This window comes from Lactuca virosa, chromosome 5 (genome assembly GCF_052849685.1).
Source record: "Lactuca virosa cultivar CGN04683 chromosome 5, Lactuca_virosa_CGN04683_v6, whole genome shotgun sequence".
NCBI lineage: Eukaryota > Viridiplantae > Streptophyta > Magnoliopsida > Asterales > Asteraceae > Lactuca > Lactuca virosa.
The window spans coordinates 8,819,338-8,839,751 of record NC_136430.1 but is presented as its reverse complement, the minus strand read 5'-3'; the positions used below and the strand labels follow the sequence as shown (position 1 = coordinate 8,839,751).

The 20,414-nt window shown below is 36.9% G+C and overlaps 1 protein-coding gene and 1 long non-coding RNA gene across 5 annotated transcripts; both read left to right on the top strand.

Annotated features, from left to right (window-relative positions):
* The first annotated feature begins 4,211 nt into the window (after positions 1 to 4,211).
* On the top strand, positions 4,212 to 5,993 carry LOC145114886 (uncharacterized). Its single transcript, XR_013711307.1, has 3 exons — positions 4,212 to 4,284; positions 4,375 to 4,459; positions 5,835 to 5,993. It is a non-coding gene; the product is annotated as an uncharacterized LOC145114886 (long non-coding RNA).
* Positions 5,994 to 10,511: 4,518 nt separating this feature from the next.
* Positions 10,512 to 14,959, top strand: LOC145113614 (uncharacterized). 4 transcript variants are annotated; one of them, XM_079049687.1, is made up of 13 exons: positions 10,512 to 10,868; positions 10,993 to 11,194; positions 11,431 to 11,544; positions 11,651 to 11,808; positions 12,112 to 12,804; positions 12,879 to 13,041; positions 13,503 to 13,536; positions 13,642 to 13,700; positions 13,782 to 13,867; positions 13,973 to 14,077; positions 14,152 to 14,276; positions 14,364 to 14,495; positions 14,654 to 14,959. In XM_079049687.1, the coding sequence occupies exons 11-13, from the start codon at positions 14,217 to 14,219 to the stop codon at positions 14,885 to 14,887; spliced, it is 426 nt and encodes a 141-aa protein (XP_078905813.1). In that variant the 5' UTR covers positions 10,512 to 10,868; positions 10,993 to 11,194; positions 11,431 to 11,544; positions 11,651 to 11,808; positions 12,112 to 12,804; positions 12,879 to 13,041; positions 13,503 to 13,536; positions 13,642 to 13,700; positions 13,782 to 13,867; positions 13,973 to 14,077; positions 14,152 to 14,216; the 3' UTR covers positions 14,888 to 14,959. The 4 variants fall into 4 exon arrangements, with proteins under 4 accessions (XP_078905813.1, XP_078905814.1, XP_078905812.1 ...); XM_079049688.1 differs by having other exon boundaries at positions 11,651 to 11,889; positions 13,785 to 13,867; XM_079049686.1 differs by having other exon boundaries at positions 11,651 to 11,889.
* The last annotated feature ends 5,455 nt before the right edge of the window (positions 14,960 to 20,414 follow it).

The following is a 20,414-nucleotide window of genomic DNA, read 5'->3' as shown; positions in this document are numbered from 1 at the left end:
AAAATATGGCTAAATACATAATACAAACTATAATACCCAAATTATACAAAATTTTCTGCATTAAAAATCAATAGACAAATACATAAAATGAAACAAAAAAAAAAAAAAAAAAAAGAGTATCAAACTATCAAGAGAAAAACACATACAATGTAGATTAAAATCCACTAATGATAACAAAATGGCTAAAAGAAAAGGTAAGGACTAAGGATTGTTAAGTCCTCTCTTCTTATAAATAGCTTTGAAGCAAGCTAGCCTAAGCTTCTTTGTTCTTTCTGTCAGTTCCATACCTGGCAATTTCTCCATCATCTTCTTGTGCCCTGCTAACGTCTCTACCTCCTCCTTTAATCCCAACTCCTAGTTTTTTTAGGTAGATGCAATATATTTTTCGTGTGAGTTCATAAAATTTACAATGAGTTAAGTTTATGTAAATATAAATCAGAAATCATAGTAAAACAATTGATTCGATGTGGCATATGCCTAGGGCCTATGTTTATGTTATAAAGAAACTAATAATTAAAATTTTAGAAAATACCAAAACTACTTTGGTTACCAAGTGCATGCATGCATGCATGAGTAATGTATAGAAGGTTATTATCGTAGTTTACCTTGGCATTTTGAATGAGGGATTGAAGGCTCTTAAGTTTTCTATGAGGCCATCTGTTTATGTTTAGCTCTCTGCATCTTTTCTTCAACAATGTTAACCCTATCCCTAGTTCCTTTGCTGCCATGATTATCGGCATCTCAAAGTACTTCGCTATCTCTTCAAACTCCAATGGTCTCAATCTATTTGCCACCTTCCGGCCACCGTGATCAGTGGTGGCAGCACTAGAACTACCTGTAGCCTCACCACCGGATTTACAGTCTTCACTGAAACTAACCAATGGTAAATTACCATCCTCCCAACAATCCCATAAGCTTATGTCTTCAAGGGGATCAAGATCATGAAACTCATTTCTAGAAATGATGTTTTGATCTTTGTTAAGTACTGTGAAAACATTCTGATCGAGCACTTCATGCGATTTTTCCGACAACTCGAAATCCTGATGGTTGAGCAGGTCACCACTGCAAAAATCAAACCATGTTTTGATCAATATAAACAAAATCACTTTTCTGTGCGAAAGATGGTGTAATGAGTGACATTTATATATACCTGAACAGATCCTGATGATCAAAGTACTGAAACCGATCGAGGTCATCTATGGGGTTTTGATGATCTGCAGGCGGATCCATTTGTGAGGGAGAAGTAACGAATAACAAATAAAGAGGAAATGAATGGACTTTGAGCCGTACCCTTCTTCTGTGATGATTTATATAAGGTAAGTGGGAGGAGTAATAAATAAAAAAAAATAAAGAGGAAATGAATGGTCTTTGAGCCGTAACCTTCTTCTTCAATTCACACACATATACGTATATGTTGCTGCAAATTAGGACTTTTGTGCCTCATGCATTTAATGCATCACATGCCTACTGCATATTCTTGACTTTGAAGCTACGTACCAGTTTCGAATTTCCCCAGTAGCACACTTTTCATTAGAAAGTACTCCAAGTCTTCACACATGCAAATTATGACTTGAGTGTCGCTATAGGTAACTAATAAAACTTTATTTTTTTTAACCCCTTAAATATCAGTACAAGCATCTAACATCGACATTTAAATTCTAAATTTCTTTTTATTACTAAAACTAGCATCTATTCAAGTCTATAAACCATGAATCTTGGGAACACGGCAAAACCCAAATAAGTCTTATCATCTATGTAAAAACTCAGGGTTTTTACCAGTGAATCTATCAGTAGCGGAGCTTGAACAATTAACTTGGGGGAGGGGGGCCGAAAATATTATAAACTGAAATTAAAAAAAAAAAAAATCAAAATCAAAATTTGAACAATAACCAATAACTCATTTAACAATAACCAAATCTATAAGTTCATAACTAGTAAATCAAATTGGAAAATCGCCAAATCACAAATGACAGCCAAATTAAAAAGAAACTCAGTAAGACAGTAGTAACGCATAAATAGGCAACGGATTGACTGAAAACAGCAGCAGCAGTGCAATACGCCAACACCAACAATCAACAATCTTACAATCAGAAAAGAAAGAACAGCTGAACAGGATATGGGTCTCGGGATTACATACCTGATTTCTGTGAAGTGTGAATAGGGATTTGGGCATTAGGCGATGGCGATTGGCGAGAGTGAGACCAGGCGACTGACTTAGCGAGACAACGAGAAACGAACAGCAGGCGAGATAGGCAGCGAATTGGGCAAATAGGGATGAATCGATTTTGATTTCTTGATATCGGGCTTGGTAACACTTGCCTATAACCCAAGTGGGGTAACAAAGTGGATGTTCATTTGAGTTGGCCCAGTAGGCAATGTGGGCCTGAAGAGCCGAGGCATGTTATCTATCCACTGTCGAGAGAGAAGAGTTTTTGCAGCTCTGTGAAGCCAGCCTGACGCATTGCCTCTTTCTCTAAGACCCAAGCCTAAGCTCAAGCCACATGAATCAACTCTCGACTTGGAGCGGGCAAGAGTATTGGACCATTCTGACTAGGAATCGGGAGGGGCCAAAGCCCAAGTTTGAAGATAGCAGGCTTATAACAATTTTATTTTGAACTACAATTCCTACTCCTGGCCCCAATAATACTACGCCCCTGGAATCTATGATGGCTAGTGTAAACGTTATGGTCATATATCATTAAGATTCTATGGACTTAGAATGTGTGATTCCGCCTCATTCCCTGTTCCTTGTTTGGTTGTGGGCTTAAGGCGGGGTCACCCATCCAAAATGCCCTTGCAATCTTAATGATATACGACTAGTTTACGCCAATCGACTATAAAAGAACTAGTAGGACTTATAATGCAAATTTTGTCAAAATTTGTTGAAACATTCGTAATGATGGAACTCGCTAACTATAAAATATTCATAGTGGTAATACCAAGGATAAAACAGGGAGTATAAAAGCACACATAGAATACTCTATCATCCTAAAACAATAAACTCCTTTTAAATTGACTCAGCTCAAGTTACAATAAGAAATTTCCAAGGTCGTCATGTGACATCAGGCAGGTTGTTCCTCGCCATAATCAATTTCTTGTACTACGAGAAGTTTTCCACATCTTTTTCCAAACTCTTGAAGTCCCAGTCAAAATGCAAATTTCGGGACGAAATTCCCTCTAACGGGGGGATGATGTGACAACCGTCAAATTTCGCTCAAGTCAAAGTCAAACAAAGTCAACAAGTCAAACCGGTCAACTCCATTAACCCTTGTATGTTAGGGTTTACATTATACAATTCGCTATTTCAATGAGAAAACATCATTTGAAAAATTCATGTGTTTGATTTTCCTTAGCCTTAACAGTGCTAAACAACAAACCAAAGCGATAAAACACTATTGCACAATCATCGGGATTGTGTAAGACACTAAATCATGGCTTAACGGGGTTTATGGACATTTCGTTGCGAAGCCGGACACTCAAAAAGATCACAAACGAAACCTCTCACAATCTCTTTCACTCAACCTCTCTCTATTAAAATCTCTCCCGAATCTCTCCCAAATCTCTCTCAAAAGTTCCTTTAAATTTTTGTAATCATTCGGGCCATCCCGACCCTTAACTGGGTCAAAAACCACTTGAAATGGGGTAAAAACGGGTAAAATAGGCTTAAGGACCCAAAACTGAAGCTTCAGGACCGAAGTCCCTGTCATAAAGGAAGACGACACACATTTGTCTGTCGTAACCTTACGACTCGCGTGTTGATGACACGCAATGAGTATCAAGGAAGCCCCTGTCATAAAAGAAGACGACATGCATGTTTGCGTGTCATAATTTTTCCGGTTTTTCGACTACGACTTCGTTTTAACTTCGTTTTTCATTATTTTAACGTGGGATTTTCACCCAAAACTTTATTTTATAAACTAAGGCCCCAAAATATATAAATCTCCAGGGTTTTTAGAAAAATGTATTAAAAGAATTGGTGGTTGGACTAATTATTGAGGGAATATTTGCTTTTCCTTATTTTATGACAAAAGCAAGCCACCACCACCTCACTCTATGATCATCCACTCTTTCCCACTACTCCTTGTCACCTTAGTGGACCTTTACACCCAATCTCCAGCTCTTCCCATGTTCTAAGAGCTGGAGGATTGATCCTCTCTCCTCATTCTCCATAAAGTTCTTTCATTCTACACTTAGCAACCAAAGGACACTCTCCAAAATTCTCTCATCTTTTCTCTCAATTTCAAGAACTTCAAGGCTTTCTCCAGGGATTTCTTCCTTCAATTAGTAAGTATCTTCATCATTCACATAATTATTAAACTTCATTCTACTCAAATCATTGATATCTTACACAAATTCCATCTTATTCGGTGTTAGATTCTCGAATCATCAAGACATCTTCTTAGTGTTCTTGGGTTGAACACTTCCCCTATCTCACTTTCATCTACTGAAATCACATAAGGTGAGTTCATACCCCTACATTTACATGTTTTTCTTAAGTTTTAAGGGGGGAATACAAGTAAAATCATCAAGAACACAATTAAACTTTTTCTAACAGATTACATCAGAAAAGATGGACGTTAATCACGGACTGTTTTGGTCAACTTAAATATTTTAGTTTTCAAAACTGTTCCAGGTGCAAGTAGTTCAAACTCTTAGCTTTAAAATGGCTACTTGCACATCTCCATATGATTTTTCTACAATTTATGGTGATTTTTACAAAACTGCCTGTCATTTCAGAGGCAAACCCGGACCAGTCTGTGATTATGAACATTTTCACCTCTGTTAGAGATCACTAAAAATCATGGTAAAATTTACGAACAAACTAGACTCATATTCCAAACTCTCAAAATTTGCGGATTTGGATTTAGAGCTTTGATGATTTTTTTATAAATTTTCTAAGAACAGTAACAGAAACTGTTTTTCAACGAAAAGTTGCTGTTAATTTCATTTCACCTTGTAACATGTTGAGCAAGGTGTATATCTTTATGTGATTATATGTTATTGCAATATATGACATTTTATCTTAATATTTAGACACACATCAGTTTACAAATGGATTTGGTCATATAAAATATAAAGAATAACAAGTGATTATAATCAAAGTACAATCGATACATTCAAACATTTAATAAACTATTTTGAATATAGTTTGCATACATTACCACGTACTACCCTTGGTTGATAAACTATAATAGGTATAGTTTATGATACATTACATATCAAATACATTTAAAAAGGGTACATTTATACAAAGGATATTTTCATTAAGCAAGGTACGGCCATACGGTACCAAGTTTTCATAACACGTAATTCCGTTAATGACTTTGTGAGACATTTACTTCAAATTACCATTAAGTCCTGTATTGTAACCAGAGTCTCCTTGAGGGAGAGCGTGATACTTGTGTATAGATCTATATTGGGTTTGACAAACCCACACCTAAGCTGCATGCAACAGCTAGACCGGCAGGTCTGGGGTGACAAATGTCATAACATTTCCGACGCCTGAAGAACGTCGTTTCAGGCCAACTAGGTCATAGCATGGTTATAATAACTCACATAAAGTATTAATAAACGTTGGAATTTACGGGAACTTCATTAAAATTTAATGAGTTTATGTCGATTTAAACTTGCATTGTTTTACTATAAATATGACAAATTACTTGTACATTTCGGTCTTTGGGTTTTAAGACTACATTTACACATTAAGGAAAATATTGGATTTTCTAACACAAATACTACTTTCACAAACGAAAGGCTTTTAATAATACCAAACAAAAGCTTATGAACTCACCAACCTTTGTGTTGACACTTTTTCAAACAACTTGTATTCTCAGGAAATCATTAAACAGGTAATCAAGTGCTTTTGAGGATGGGACGCTAAGGCGTCTACTATTTCATATTTTGTCAACATATTGTAATTGATTCGTAAACATGTAATTCATACAATGATGTAACTTTTTCAATTATATATATGTTGGTTGTGTTTGCTTGAATTACTATTACAATTGTTGTTATGATACTACACATGAAGTCCTCCACCCCCGGACGTTTCCGCCATCCTTGGTTTGGGGGTGTGACATAAGAGGTAAGTTTTCTTACTTCTGTTTTTGTTTTCTAGGGTTGATGTAATTAGCATGAAGCCATAGATCCATAGGTTGCATGTACACTTAGGTATATCATTGTTTCGATTATTTCCGCTGCCTAGTTTTAGAGTGTATTTGATGCGTAGGTAACCCAACAGTGGTATCAGAGCCATTGGTTCATGGTTACATTCACCCTAGATCCATGTTTCCTGTAAAAACTTGTTTGAAACTGAATGGAAGAAGATTAGATTAAAATTTCGTAACGTGTTAAAACCTTAGTCGCAGCTCACGACGTGAACTAGGAGTTCACGACGTGAGCTCAGCAGAATCTAGGGTTTCAGACTTTTTGCCATTTTTCGAATATGTAGCTTTGATAAACATGGATAAATACCTAATTTAAATTGTTTTTGAATCTGGAAAATGGATAAATATTGTTTAAATATGTTTATTTGAATTTGAATATTTATTTGATAATGGATAAATATTATTATATATGTTTATTTGAATTTGAATATTTATTTGATAATTGATATATATTATTTAAATGTGTTTATTTGAATTTGAATATTTATCTATTATTTAAATAGCGAATTTAAATATTTAATATTATTTATAAAAGCGATTTATAAATTTGAATATCACCCCCTCATGATTTATTAATTGTTACATTGCGTCCTCGCAGTTAATTAGAATTAATAATAGACAACTAAATTTAAAGAGTTTTAAATTTACCCCTTATATATATATATATATATATATATATATATATATATATATATATATATATTAGAATTGTGGTTATTATATATATAAGAAAGTTACAACATGCGCCCTCGCGTGTTTAAATATTGACATTGTCAGTCTTACCTCGACTAGGCTCACCCGTTCTAATGTAGAGGTTTAAGGAGGTCTCTTATATTCCTAATGAGGTCAGTTTTTAATATGTTTCGCGCTTACCACCCTCACCGCCCAATTGCATTTTGAGAATGGAGTTACTGAAAGGGTTTGATAGTGATAATGGTCAATCTAAAAGTATTCTAAATACAAGTATAAAACAAAATCCCATTTTATTAATAGAATGTGAGTTTATATTATCCATGAAAATTGCACATTCTCTTTATATTCTGTTGGTGGAGCTCGTGTGGTTAACCGGCACATCAATCCAGGGAATAGTTGAGAATGATATGGAACTCGCGAATCTCAAGCGTAACTTGAGCCGGGGACCATGCGATTTTGCAAGGTTAATTCTCAATCTATTTAATGTGAATCTTATGTTATCCATAAAAGTTGCACATTCTCTTTATAACTTGTTGATGGAGCTCGCGTGGTTAACCGACACGTCAATTTGAGAGTATAGGTAGAGAATGATGTGGAACTCGCGAATCTCAAGCGTAACTTGAGCAGGGGACCATTCAATTTTGTATGGTCGATTCACCATCTTTTCAGTGATCTGCGGCGACCCTGTCATTGAATTTGAGATGAACATAATCCGAGATTAACATGCCATTGATAGTCAATGAATCTCAAAGATCTAGGAATTTCGTAGTGATCGAAATTGGCAAAGGGCTTTGCCTACCTAAATAACTTTATGGTGTGTTTATCGCATCCCTTTACACATCATGGAGCCAAATATGGATCCTAGCGTTCTAAAATAATTTTATTTAGGGTGATTATTTTATAAGGATAAGTAAAACAAACTATAATGGAATTTGTCATTGAATGATGTCTATAACCTTATCCACTAAAATCTATTGCTATAAAACCTTTGAAAGGACTAGCTATGAGGATGATCAATCCTGTCAAAAAATTCGTAGTTTGGGAATAGCTCTCGTAAACGAAAGGAAAGATCATGCCTTTGTTAAAGCTCTTCCTAGGTTACTTTAAACATTGCATTCTAAATTGTTAGAAAGAGCAATTATCAAATGTACGTTGTAAATTGACATATTGAAGTAAAATAGAATTTCCTTGAGTTAGAAGTTGACTAGGGTTAGTCAACTAGCCAACATGTACGTATGATCAATTCATTTTGATTTTGATATGAACAACTTGGAATGTCCATGAAGGAGTTGTGTAACATGTTGAGGTTTCCTTTTGGAACTAACATGGCCAATCATAGAAACTCATACTTCAAAACACTCCCATAATTTATTATCATGAATAGAAGTGTCAAGAAGAAGAAAGCCAATTGCCCATGGTTTAAAATGCGATTAGTGCTGGTATACCTAATCTAGGCCCAAACACCTAGGACAAAGGAAGGCCTATTCTGAGACATGTTGTGATAGCTATTTGTTTCCATAACAAGAAAAGGACTAAGAAAGCAAACCTGCCCAAATGTATATTTGAGGAGAAAGGACTGAAACATGAAGAAGTTAAATTTGATCATGGGTCACGAGCCCATGCTACTTTCCATAAGATCAAAAAGATAACTTGTTCTTCCATGTTTGATGTCCAATCAAATATATGGATTTATAATGCCATCAAAACATTACTTCCGAACCTTGAGTATTTTAGAACTGACATTTGCAAGAATGTGCCGTTGCTGAAATGAAGTAAGAAGACTAAAACATGGAGAAGATAATTTGATCATGAATGCCAAGCCCTTGCTACATTCATAGGATCAAAAGACAACTCTTTTCAAAATGTGTAGTCTATGGTGTTATAATTTGAAATTGTTTATACTATGAAACTAGTATAGTAACAATAGTTCAAAGTTGATTCAAATATTTGAACAAGGTGTATTATTGTGAATGGACCGTTCAGATTAATCACAGTATGTACTTATTCAAATACATCCAAAGTTTTGGGTGAAATGTATTTGTGGAATCATAGTCTTGGATACATAAATGAGAAATGCATTACCAAATATCCGGTTGGATCAGATTTTGGATATCATTTGACCTCGAGTCTTATGATAAATGCAAATCTTGTTTATCAAGATAGATGATGAATGCATCACTGGGTGATGTGAGTATCTGTTGGAATTAGTTCACTCTAATAGACCGTTCAGATTAACCACGATACATGGTGAGACCAACTTCGTATGAGTGTGAGTCTGGAACCTTTCAGGTGTTCAGAGCTCTCATAAAGCAAAGTTCAGAATCAATTGGGCAATAGGATGAGACACTTATAGTGAGAATCTCAATCCAAACTTTATCAATCATCTAAGTAATTGTGAAAGAGTTTCACGATCTGTCTCCACCCAAACACTGCCACTAGGAAGTGTTAGTTGGATATAGAAACAAATCATTCATTGATTTTGTACTAGATGAGTCGCATTATGCACACTAACAATTCGTGTATTGTACCATGAATAGTGTTACAAGAAGTCCTTTGGTCTTGTGCCAACTAAGTAGGTTCTTGAAACACTCTATTATATGTGAAGTTGGATTCTATCCTCACTGCCATGTATGTAAGTCTACGATTATGAGGCTTACACTCATCGTGAAGCGCTCGACAATCTAGAACTTTGAATAGAGATGTGTTAACTCGTTGGAGAACCCATCAAGCATTTTGGATAACTATTTAACAATCCTTCTGAGAACAAAGTGTATGTTGCTCAAAGGGCGGTCTTCCAAGAGAGGGAGCTGATTTCCAAAAGGGCTAGTGGGAGCCAGATTGCTCTTGATAAGGTTTGAGAGTCAACCAACGAAGAGCCTAAAGTTGGAGATAGCATTCAATTTGGAATTTAAAGAGCTATTAAGGAAACCGACATATTTCCACTTTTTCCTTATAGATCTGATAGAAGACGTCATGAACCTAGTTATATAAGAGTTTATATTAATGAGGTAAATGATTCACTGGGTGGAGAAATCAGAGTGTACCAGCTATCGGAAGCTATGGTAGGCCCTAAAGGCTACAACAGAGAAGGAGGAAATGGAAAGCGAGATTCAATCCATGTATAATTTGGTAGATCAAACACTTGACCTTAACCCTTAAGTGCAAGTGGATCTTCAAGAAGAGATAAACATGGATAGGAACAAACACATAATTAAACCAAGATAGATTTTGAAGGATGTGTAAGCTTAACAAGTTCATTTATGGACCGAAATAAGCATCTCGCAAGATGGATCATTATTCCACACTACTAGAAAACAGCACTTTAATGACGCGCCAACAATGACACGTAGTGATTTACGATACGCAAAAGCGTGCGCCCTAAAAATAATGTAATCTCTTCTAAAATTTGAAGGATAGAGGTCACGCATTTATGCGTGCCCTACAATTAATGTCAGAAAAATAAACACGGAGGGCGCTTATTTAAAATGGGTGTCATCTAAGCATGTCGTTTTATAATTTTTAATGAAACGCGCTTGTTAATAGCCAAGGCGGTAAATCGAATCCAAAAAAATTAAAACCCCCGCCTTCGATCCTCTCTCATTATCCCTTATTCCCTCTACTGACCCTTAGCATCCCAAAATAACCCTAAAGTCCCCCACACGATAACTAGGGTTTTTTCACTTCAACATTCTCCAGATGGTCTGTGTGTATCAATCTAACATTTATCAAAATGTTAGTTCCTGTTTATAAGATCACATCACCCAAACATTGTCTTCTTTGACTTCACGCTTCCTCCCACCATCTCTTCAAAAAATTTAACACGCTTTCTGAATAAATCGATTTGTCTCTCTTCCTCAACTCTGTCTCTGTAGACGTACCGGGAACACACACAAGCGAGAACACCTCCTTCTGCCTTCTAGCAGAACTCAAGACTGAAGTAGAAGCATATTTCAAAGACTCCTCATAATTTCTTCAAGATTAGGGTTTTAAAGCTCTAATATGTTATTGGTAAGTAACGACTATGTTTAGATATAACTGTTACTCTCTCTCTCTCTCAGAATTTAGTAGCAAAACCCCTATGTGTACAATCTAATTGAAATTCCCTAAAACCTATGAATCATTTGTGTTGCAGGTTTGAGGCTTCGCCACTTTCCCAAAGAAAATTGTGTTTCACCTAATTCTAAGGCTCTAGGCTTCGAGCTGCTTGGTATCCTTATTTGGCTAAAAGGTTGCTCATGGATCACTCGATATCTTCTCTCAATTTCTATGTGCTCGATCCCTTCTCTCAATTTCTACGACCTCCTAGCCGTCGGGCACAACTCACCCATCAGAAGGTATTTTCTTCTTTGGCATCGTTTTCAGCATGTTCAAATATTTTTTGGGTCATTTGTGTTTCCTTCTATGTTCCCATCTCAGAATTCTATAAACCATTGGCATAAATTAGAGCTAAAGTTTCAGTGTATTGCATCGATTCTATAAATTAGGGCTTAAGTAAAAGCAGACCCGCAATAAAGAAATTCAGTAAAAAATTATCGTCGCCTTTAATCACCCCATCTGTTCATCCTTACAGTTCCATTCTTGCAATCGATTTTGGACTTCATGAATCGACTTTGGACTTCAGGGGTCATAAGAGAAGCAAGCAGGACAGGGGTCGTAATGGAGCTCCCAACAGAGCAAGACAAAGGTAAAACTTCCTCATTTTAGTTTATACTTCTCAATTTGATTTGTGAAAAAGTTGCTAAATGAATTTGTATTTCTTATGAAAAGTTGCATATGTCTTTTGATTACAGAAGGCAATGAAGATTCAAGTTCCAATTTCTTATCCAACATAAAGAGTTGCAACAAATCATGGCATTGCCCTTGGGGACACACCATTGTTCAAAACAATCTTGGAGGAAAATTACATATCATCTTCAGTGTACCCTTTGGAGGATACTAAAAAGAACAGGTCATTATGGTATAATAATTCTTCATATGTCCGGAACATTGTTACTTTAAGCGATTACAACTGATCAATGCATATCCGAAGGTATAATAATTCTTCATATGTCCGGAACATTGTTCAAAGGTTAACAACAGAAAAGAAAAGGAAATGGAATAACCTTGTCAGCTTCATTATAGGACATAGGACACCTCCCCATGTTGCCATATGCATAGAAAGACATGATTTTGTGTATTCTTTTTGATTTATGGAAAATATATATATATATATATATATATATATATATATATATATATATATATTCAACAGGGAGCTTCAGTACAGGAACAAACTGAGGAGACATTATCTCAAGAAAATATATCAGAGCATGGGCCACGGACCCCACCTCCAAAAGCCATTGCCATCTCATCATCTCCTCCAACACCATCCGGGACCCACGCAACCCCTATTACTGTCCCCACTCCATCTCATAATCTCACCACCTCTTCAGTCCCTCCAAGTCCAAGTCCGGTGAGGGGCGTTTTAGACAATTCAGTCTCAGTCTCCACCATCCCTTCCTCACCTATAAACAAGGAAGAAGAAGTCGGAGGATTCCCTGTTCGTAAATCATCTCCTGCCCTTAGTGAATCCAGATTAAGGAATCTCGGGAGGGGCAGTTTGACCAGTTTGACCAGTTTGACAAGTCAATCTTCAGTTACTGTCCCTATCAACCCTACGAATAATAACATTATTTCTACCAATAATGCCCTTGGTGTTGGTCAAGCTTCTGAAATGGCTAAGAGGCCTATGTTAGGGACAGATGAGAGAATGGTTCAGCAGCATCCTCCTGTTTCATCTTTGAGTAGCAGAATGATGTTGCCACAAAGTGGTGTCAAAAGTACTGATGGTGATAATGGAAATGGTGGTGAGGGTGGTGGCATGGGCACAAGAGTCTTTTCACCTTCTGGTGTTCCTGGCATTCAGTGGAGACCTGGTAGTTCCTTCCAAACTCAACATGAAGGGGTATGCTATATATATTGCTATACTATACATTGTATCTACATTAACTAAAATACTTTTTAATTTTTTTTTAATAGGGACAATTCCGTGGAAGAACTGAAATAGCACCAGATCAAAGAGAGAAATTTCTGCAGAGATTCCAACAAGTACAACAAGGAAGCAACACCCTTCTTGGAATGCCTCAACAAAGTAGAAGCACTTGAAGATCTTGTTATCATTGGTCCACCTGGCTTCGTTAAGGTAACAACATATCTGTTGTTCAAACTTCAAAACCCTACTTGAATTTATATTCCATTCATCATCTAGAAACTAGTTCCAATTAGAAACCATGTCAACTTAGTCAAGTTAGTTGGCTTAATTGCCCTATGTAGAAGGAATTCATATGAACAAAAAATTTCATGAAAATGCTTTGTCTTCACCTCCAGTTCAGTCACCGGTATGTCAAATGACAAATCTACCCCCATAGGACTCCTCCCCATGTTCCCATATGCATAGAAAAACATAATATATTCAACAGGGAGCTTCAGTACATGAACAAAGTGAGGAGACATTATCCCTATCAACCCTACAAATAGTAACATTATTTCTACCAATAATGCCCTTGGTGTTGGTCAAGCTCATAGATAATAGCCTTCTGGACGTGTATGTCATCATATTACATCCTCCAAATACTACCTTAACATATATTAGTTTTTTTGCAGCTCTCAATCTGATCTGGAAGCTAATTTGTTTAAGGTATATATATCTATCCCTGTTATCTCCATTATAGCCATGTCTGAGTTTTTACAGTATGCCACTTTCAAATCAAAGGCATAACCATAATTATGACTTTGATTGCAGCTCATGGAAAGGCGGGGCTATGGGCAAGAATATATAAATTGTTACAAGATGATGAAAAGGTATTTCCCAACTCCCCTTTTGTCCCCTTTTATAAATTCTTAATTTCTGTAGAAATTCCAGTTCTATTCTAAATTTCTCAGCAGCAGTTAGCAAAGGACTTGAAAAAGTTGTCCAGGAATTGTCAATGGCTGAAAATGATGGACCTGTCTCTGAAAAATTTCTCAAAGTAAGAGTAATCAGTAACTTTTTTGATTCATTTCTAGGGTTATATATTATACTTTATATTTTATATTTTATATTTTATATTTAATATTTAATTTGCATACCTCAGATGAAATTACACCAAAACCAAATGGTTGAAACAGAGCCTAATTGTCCCAATCACTTCTTACAATGTTGATGCTGATATGAAGCAAAAAATGTTGATGCTGTCAAGGTATTCAGTATTCCCTTTCTTTTTTGTCATTTTCCAAAAATATTTAAACTGACATGTATTTTCTTTATGCAAAGGACTTAGCTGAAGAGTCTTGCTGTTGCTGCATTGACTGTTGAAGTTCCTGCTGAAGATTGGGGAGATGAACTCAAATCCTGATATCGTTCCAAGTTTCCTAGAACTACTCAGAGTCTTACCTGAGGTTTTAAAATTCACCGGAAGCTTATCTATATTATTATTAAATTGGTTTTTGGAGTTGCTAATAATCTATTATTATGCTTTAAAACAGGAAGTTTTTAATTACAAAATAGTTGCACGTCCTGATAGACATAGAAAATTTGAAAATGAACTTGCCTCTACAATGGATGTTGCTCTTGGGATTTTGACTGCATGTTTAAATATTCCAGAATTAAAAGAACAGGTGACTTTTTTTCTTTTTAGCAATAACAAATTAGTATTAGTAGTTAGAATCTGCAAAGGGGTAAATAAAGTCAATTTAGTTAGGATTTGTGCATACATTGTATTAGTCATTAATCATGTTTGTGTGTTTTTTTTGTTTCTGTGTATTTTGTGCATCAGGTAAAGTTGATGGAAGAAAGGAATATGAAGCCACTTGATTTAAATCTTGCAGCATTATCAGCAAGATGCAGTAAAGACTTGGAGTTGAATTTGGCTAAGTCATTATTGAGTGAGATGGGCCAATGTACAACTGCTTATCCATATAATCAGCTGTTTGGAGCATTAGTCTTAAAGAATTATGAAAGGCAAGATGCAACTTTACTTAGTTGGAATTTGATGTACATAGTAGATTAGATGCAAATTTATATATTGTAAGAAATAGAATTGTATGACATTAAATTTATGCAATGGATTCTATTTTTTGTATATGATATTTTATTTTCTATTATGAAACATTAAATACAAATTTAATTTGAAAATAAGTAAATCTATAAATAATATTTTTTTTAAACATTTAAAATTATGATACGCAAAAATGTGTGTCATCTTCATTTATGACATGGCCTTTCTTGACAGGGGCTTTCTTGATACGCATTGCGTGTCATTAACACGCGCCTCGTAAGGTTACGACACGCGAATGCGTGTCGTCTTCCTTTATGACAGGGCCTTCCTTGATACGCATTGCGTGTCGTAAACGCGCGTCGTAATTGCGCATCGTCAATGCGCGTCGTCTCTCTTTATGACAGGGCCTTCCTTGACGGGCATTTGCGCGTCGTCTGAGCCTTTTACGACGCGCAATGAGCGTCGTAAAAGGCTGTTTTTCTAGTAGTGTCAATGAGAAAGTTCAAAGAGTTTGAATTTCGAGAAATAAAGATAAACCATATATATGTCAAAGCTAGTGGGAGTAATTAGAATCCTTGTTTCAATGAGAAATTTGAAGGAGTTTGAATTTCGAGAAACATAGATACGCCATATATATATATATATATATATATATATATATGTCAGTGCTAGTGGGAGCACTGTAGTCACTCTTGTATTGTACATAGATTATGTACGATTCATAGGAAACTATATTCTAACTTAGCAAGTGTAAAAAGCTTGGCTTTGTATGGGAATTGTTTCGCTATGAAATACATGGGAGATACAACACACGTACATAATAAGTATCCATGGAGATAGATCAAAGTGATTCGTTTGATTAAGCCAAAGTACATGAAATCCTGAGGAAACTCGACATGCAGAACTTGGAAAGGTTCGTTCTTAGTGAAATATGGCACGACATTGAGCGATGCTAATGTCCTAGTTCTACTAGAGGTTATGAGTCGTGTCCCACATGCTTCTGCTATGGGATCGATCATATATGTCATGGCATGTACCAGATCTAACGACTCGTATGCCTTGAGCATGACAAGTGAGATTAGATCAATTAGGCAAGAATCAACGAATCGAGATCAAGAACATTCTTGAGTATCCTTGGCGGACAGAAAAGATTATCTTAATAGTATGGAAGAGATCATTGTAAGAGTTACATTGATGCTAAGTTCCATACTAATAAAGGCAATTTCGTTCACAGTTGGAATTTGTGCTTTTACTGAATGGTGATATATTAGCTTGAAAGAGTACCAGGTAATACACCATAGTGGATTTAACATACTTGGAGTATATTGCAGTTGGTTAAATTGCAAAGAAGAAAATGTGACTAAAAGAGATTCATTAGTGACATCTTTGTTGAAATTCAATCATTGATGGTCCTTATGAAGTTTCTTGTGACTTTGGGTGAACTTACCTCGAGTATGGATCCCAAGCCACACAAGCTCACATGAAACATACTCAGTAAGTACCAACACATTTGATAGTGAGTCAAATGTAAAGACATCATAGTCATTGATTCATATCGAAAGATAATCTTGTCGATCCATTCCTTAAGTCAATGTCACAGACCAAGTCTGATAGTCAGACAAAGTCGAGAGGCATTAGATTTGCAAATGAATTGGCTTAAGCACTCTTAGTTTGGTTTGTTTTAAAACCCGAGAACTTTAAGTGGTATAAGTTTTAATTTGATTTGGCGATTATTAAGTGGTGATCTTAATATATGATGAATTTCGGTCATTTCAATTAACCTATCACTACGTTCTCACTTTTGCATGTTTGGAACCCACTTCCCGAGTATTAATTTACTCAAACGTCCACAGTCAGTCATACTTTTGGAAGTAAGTAGTGATTCAAGACTATCATGAGTATTAGTGGATTGTCCATATTGATTGGACATAGCATAGTGATTGCGCTAACACTCGTGAGTACTTAATAGAGATTTAAGTATTGGACCAACCCACGCTTAGAGATTACTTCATGGATCTAGTCACGAGTAATTCTAAGACGATAATATCTTCTATTCTTCAAACCTAGTTACATGTGGGGTTTTGCTCTATGATTATGTTATGCATTGGTCTACTCCAACGCGAACCGTAACTGGTAGTTATAAAGGGTATGTCCATGTGTGACATGATGAAATAGACAGAAACTATGCAGTCGAAGTTTATTCGTTCCTTCTGCCTTAATAGGAGAAGCGATATCTATAGGCCCCTCGATGATTTGGTGTTGACATCTAAAGTGCTTGGCCGAGCCCTGACTGGAATTGATGTGTTCAATTTAGTAGTCAGATGCAGTCGTCAAAAATCTATATCGGGAAACATAATCTTGAATTATTGAGATGGTGACCATTATCCATGTCTCGAACTCATACAGATATCATAGAACGAAGGGATAGTTGATCACTTATCTAAGGGCTGAATCTTGATTAGATCAAGAGTTCGGTAGTTGCATTGGATGACTAACTCTCTGTTGATTATTGGAGAAGTATTTGTCCTCATATAGTTGATGACTTGTCCAAGTGGGAGACTGTTGGAATAGTGTCCAATGTCATTAACTATTTGGAATATTTCTAATAATAGCAGGTTCCTTTTGGGTTGCCTTAAGACCCAAATTGAGTAGAATAAATAAAGGAGAAATTGGTTTATTAATTATTATGGTTAATAATTAATAGAAACTAATTGGAAATATATTTTGGAAATATATTATGGGAATTAATTAATAGTTTAATTAATTAAAGGGTTGAATGTTCATTAATCGATAGTTGGTTAATCAGGAATGTTCCAGAACCCTTATGGAATTAGGGTTGGATGAAAATCACTCCATCCCACATGGGAAAGGAGTGAAATTTCGTGGTTGGGCCTCCATCCCACATGGGAAGGAGTACTAAACCCTAGGAGGCATCCAAGGCTATAAATAGGGCCTTAGGGATTTCATTCCTCCTTGCACCTTGGCTTGAAGTATTCACCAACCCTTCTTCTTCTTCCCATAGGGACGATTTCTAACCCCTTTGGGTTTGTGAAATTGACCCTTCTCCTAGTTATTTTTATTCTACTCTTTTGTGTCATTGGGTGTGATACCATTAGAGGGATTCTGGTTTGGGTCCTTTCATCCAAGCAACTTTATGGAGGTTCAAGATCTCAAGCATGGAGATCAAGGGCATCATAAGAGGTATGTTTTCTTACTTATGTTTTTGTTTTCTAGGGTTGATGTAATTAGCATGAAGCCATAGATCCATAGGTTGCATGTACACTTAGGTATATCATTGTTTCGATTATTTCCGCTGCCTAGTTTTAGAGTGTATTTGATGCGTAGGTAACCCAACAGTGTTATGGAATTCGGTGAAAGTTGGGACACTTACTTGCCCTTGGCTGAGTTTTCATACAACAACAGCCATCACTCTAGTATTGGGATGCCTCCCTTTGAGCTTTTGTACGGGAGGAGGTGCCAAACTCATATTTGTTGGGAAAGGTAGGGCTGAGAGTGATGGGAAGCCCTGAGATAGTGCTTAAGACGACAGACCAGATCCAGCAGATTAGACAGAGGGTGCTGACGGCCCATAGTCGTCAGAAGAGTTATGCAGACCGGAGACGATCCGAGCTAGAGTTTCAGGTCGGTGATTTTGTCCTCCTGAAGGTATCCCCATGGAAGGGGTGATACAATTCAGGAATCGGGGCAAGTTGGGCCCTAGATACATCGGTCCTTTCTGGGTGATTGCTCGAGTGGGTAAGGTAGATTATCGGTTAGAGCTGCCTTCATAGTTGAGCCAGATTCATAACACCTTCCACGTGTCCCAGCTAAGGAAGTGTATAGCCGACGAGACGGTAGTGGTCGCTTTAGAGGACATTCAAGTGGATGATCTCCTGAACTACATTGAGAAGCCAGTGACGATTTTGGATAAGAAGGTGAAGGTCTTGAGGAATAAAGAGGTGTATTTGGTTAAGGTTCAGTGGCAGCATCGGAAGGGATCCGAGTGGACTTGGGAGCCGGAGTCTGAGATGCGTGAGCAGTACCCATAGTCGTTTCTAGGAAACGACTTTGAGGGCGAAGTCTGATTCTAGTGGGGAGGAATTGTAACATCCCGACTCCTAGGTATAATATTTAATTTATTATCTTCATTTTGGCAGGGCAACTCGACGAGTTGGAGGCCCCAACTCGTCGAGTAGAGATGGAGATAGCCTCGTGATTTTTAGAGTCTACTCGACGAGTTGGAGGACCCCAACTCGACGAGTAGGAGCCGAGTGTGGAAACCCTAATTTTCAGGGTTTGCACCCTATTTAAAGAGCCTTAAGCCCTTCATTCCGCCTCCTTGATCATTTTAGCACCCTGAGAGAAACCCTAAACGAGCTGGTATCATCTGTGAGAGAGAGAGAGAGAGAGGCTAAAAGTGTGTGATTTGGTGCATTATTTGAAGGAGTTTGAGGAGCAAAAGGCTTGGAACGAGAAGGAGCCCTTGGATCCAGTATTCTTTCAGTGTTAGCTGCCATTTGGAGGTAAAAAGCTAATACATTAACCATTTGTTTGTTAAATCTCTTCTATAGGGATTTTATGGCCATTTCCATCATCTCTTTGAGTCCCTTAGTTGTTTGAGCATGCTTTGAAAATGAGACTTCAGATCTGTACAGTATGAGGTCCCTTGGGCCTAAAGATTCAATCTTTATCAAGCTATTGGCCAACTTTCATGTATTAAACCGTTTATTGAGCTTTGGGTTGGTGAACTTAGCCCTAGTTGCCATGCATGAACGTAAATCTTGCAGCTTTACGTGGTATTTCAGCCTTGGAAGGCTAGATCTGGAGTATGGGACCTTAGTTCTGCTTAAAAACGTCTGAATGAGAGAATGGACTGAAGGGACTCAACGAGTTGGTTAGGGTTTTCCTTGAAAGTCTAGGCGTGATGCAAACTCGACGAGTTGGCGAGACAACTCGGTGAGTTGAGTTGGATTTTTTCGATATTTCAGAGAAACGAAGGAACTCGACGAGTTGGGTCAACATGGTCTGTTGACTCAAGTGTTGACTTCCATTGACTTTTAGGGTTTGTCCAAGTCATGGATTATGGAGACCATGGAGGGGTAAAATGGTCTTTCACCCTCTCCGAGAAAAGGAGTTAACTTAACATCTTGAGTTTGTGATTATGATTGTTAATTAGAGGTGATTATGTATATGTAGGTGGAGTCTAGACCTACCGTTGAGTACGAGACTTTCTTGTTCTACCTACGAGGTGAGTCTTCTCACTATACTTACCTAAGTGGTAATACTGTGAGACCGGAGGGTCTTAATGGAGTTATTGACCAGAGGGTCTTATGTGCTTATACTGAGTTATGTGATATTATGCATTTTGTCTTTGTGATTTATGCTATATATATATTATTCTGTGCTTTATTGAGTTAGGACCAGAGGGTCTTCATTGAGACACATGACCGGAGGGTCTTCACCGAGTTGTAGCCATGAGTGGCTAATTATATGTGTGTGGTATTTTGGGGAACTCACTAAGCTCCGTGCTTACAGTGTT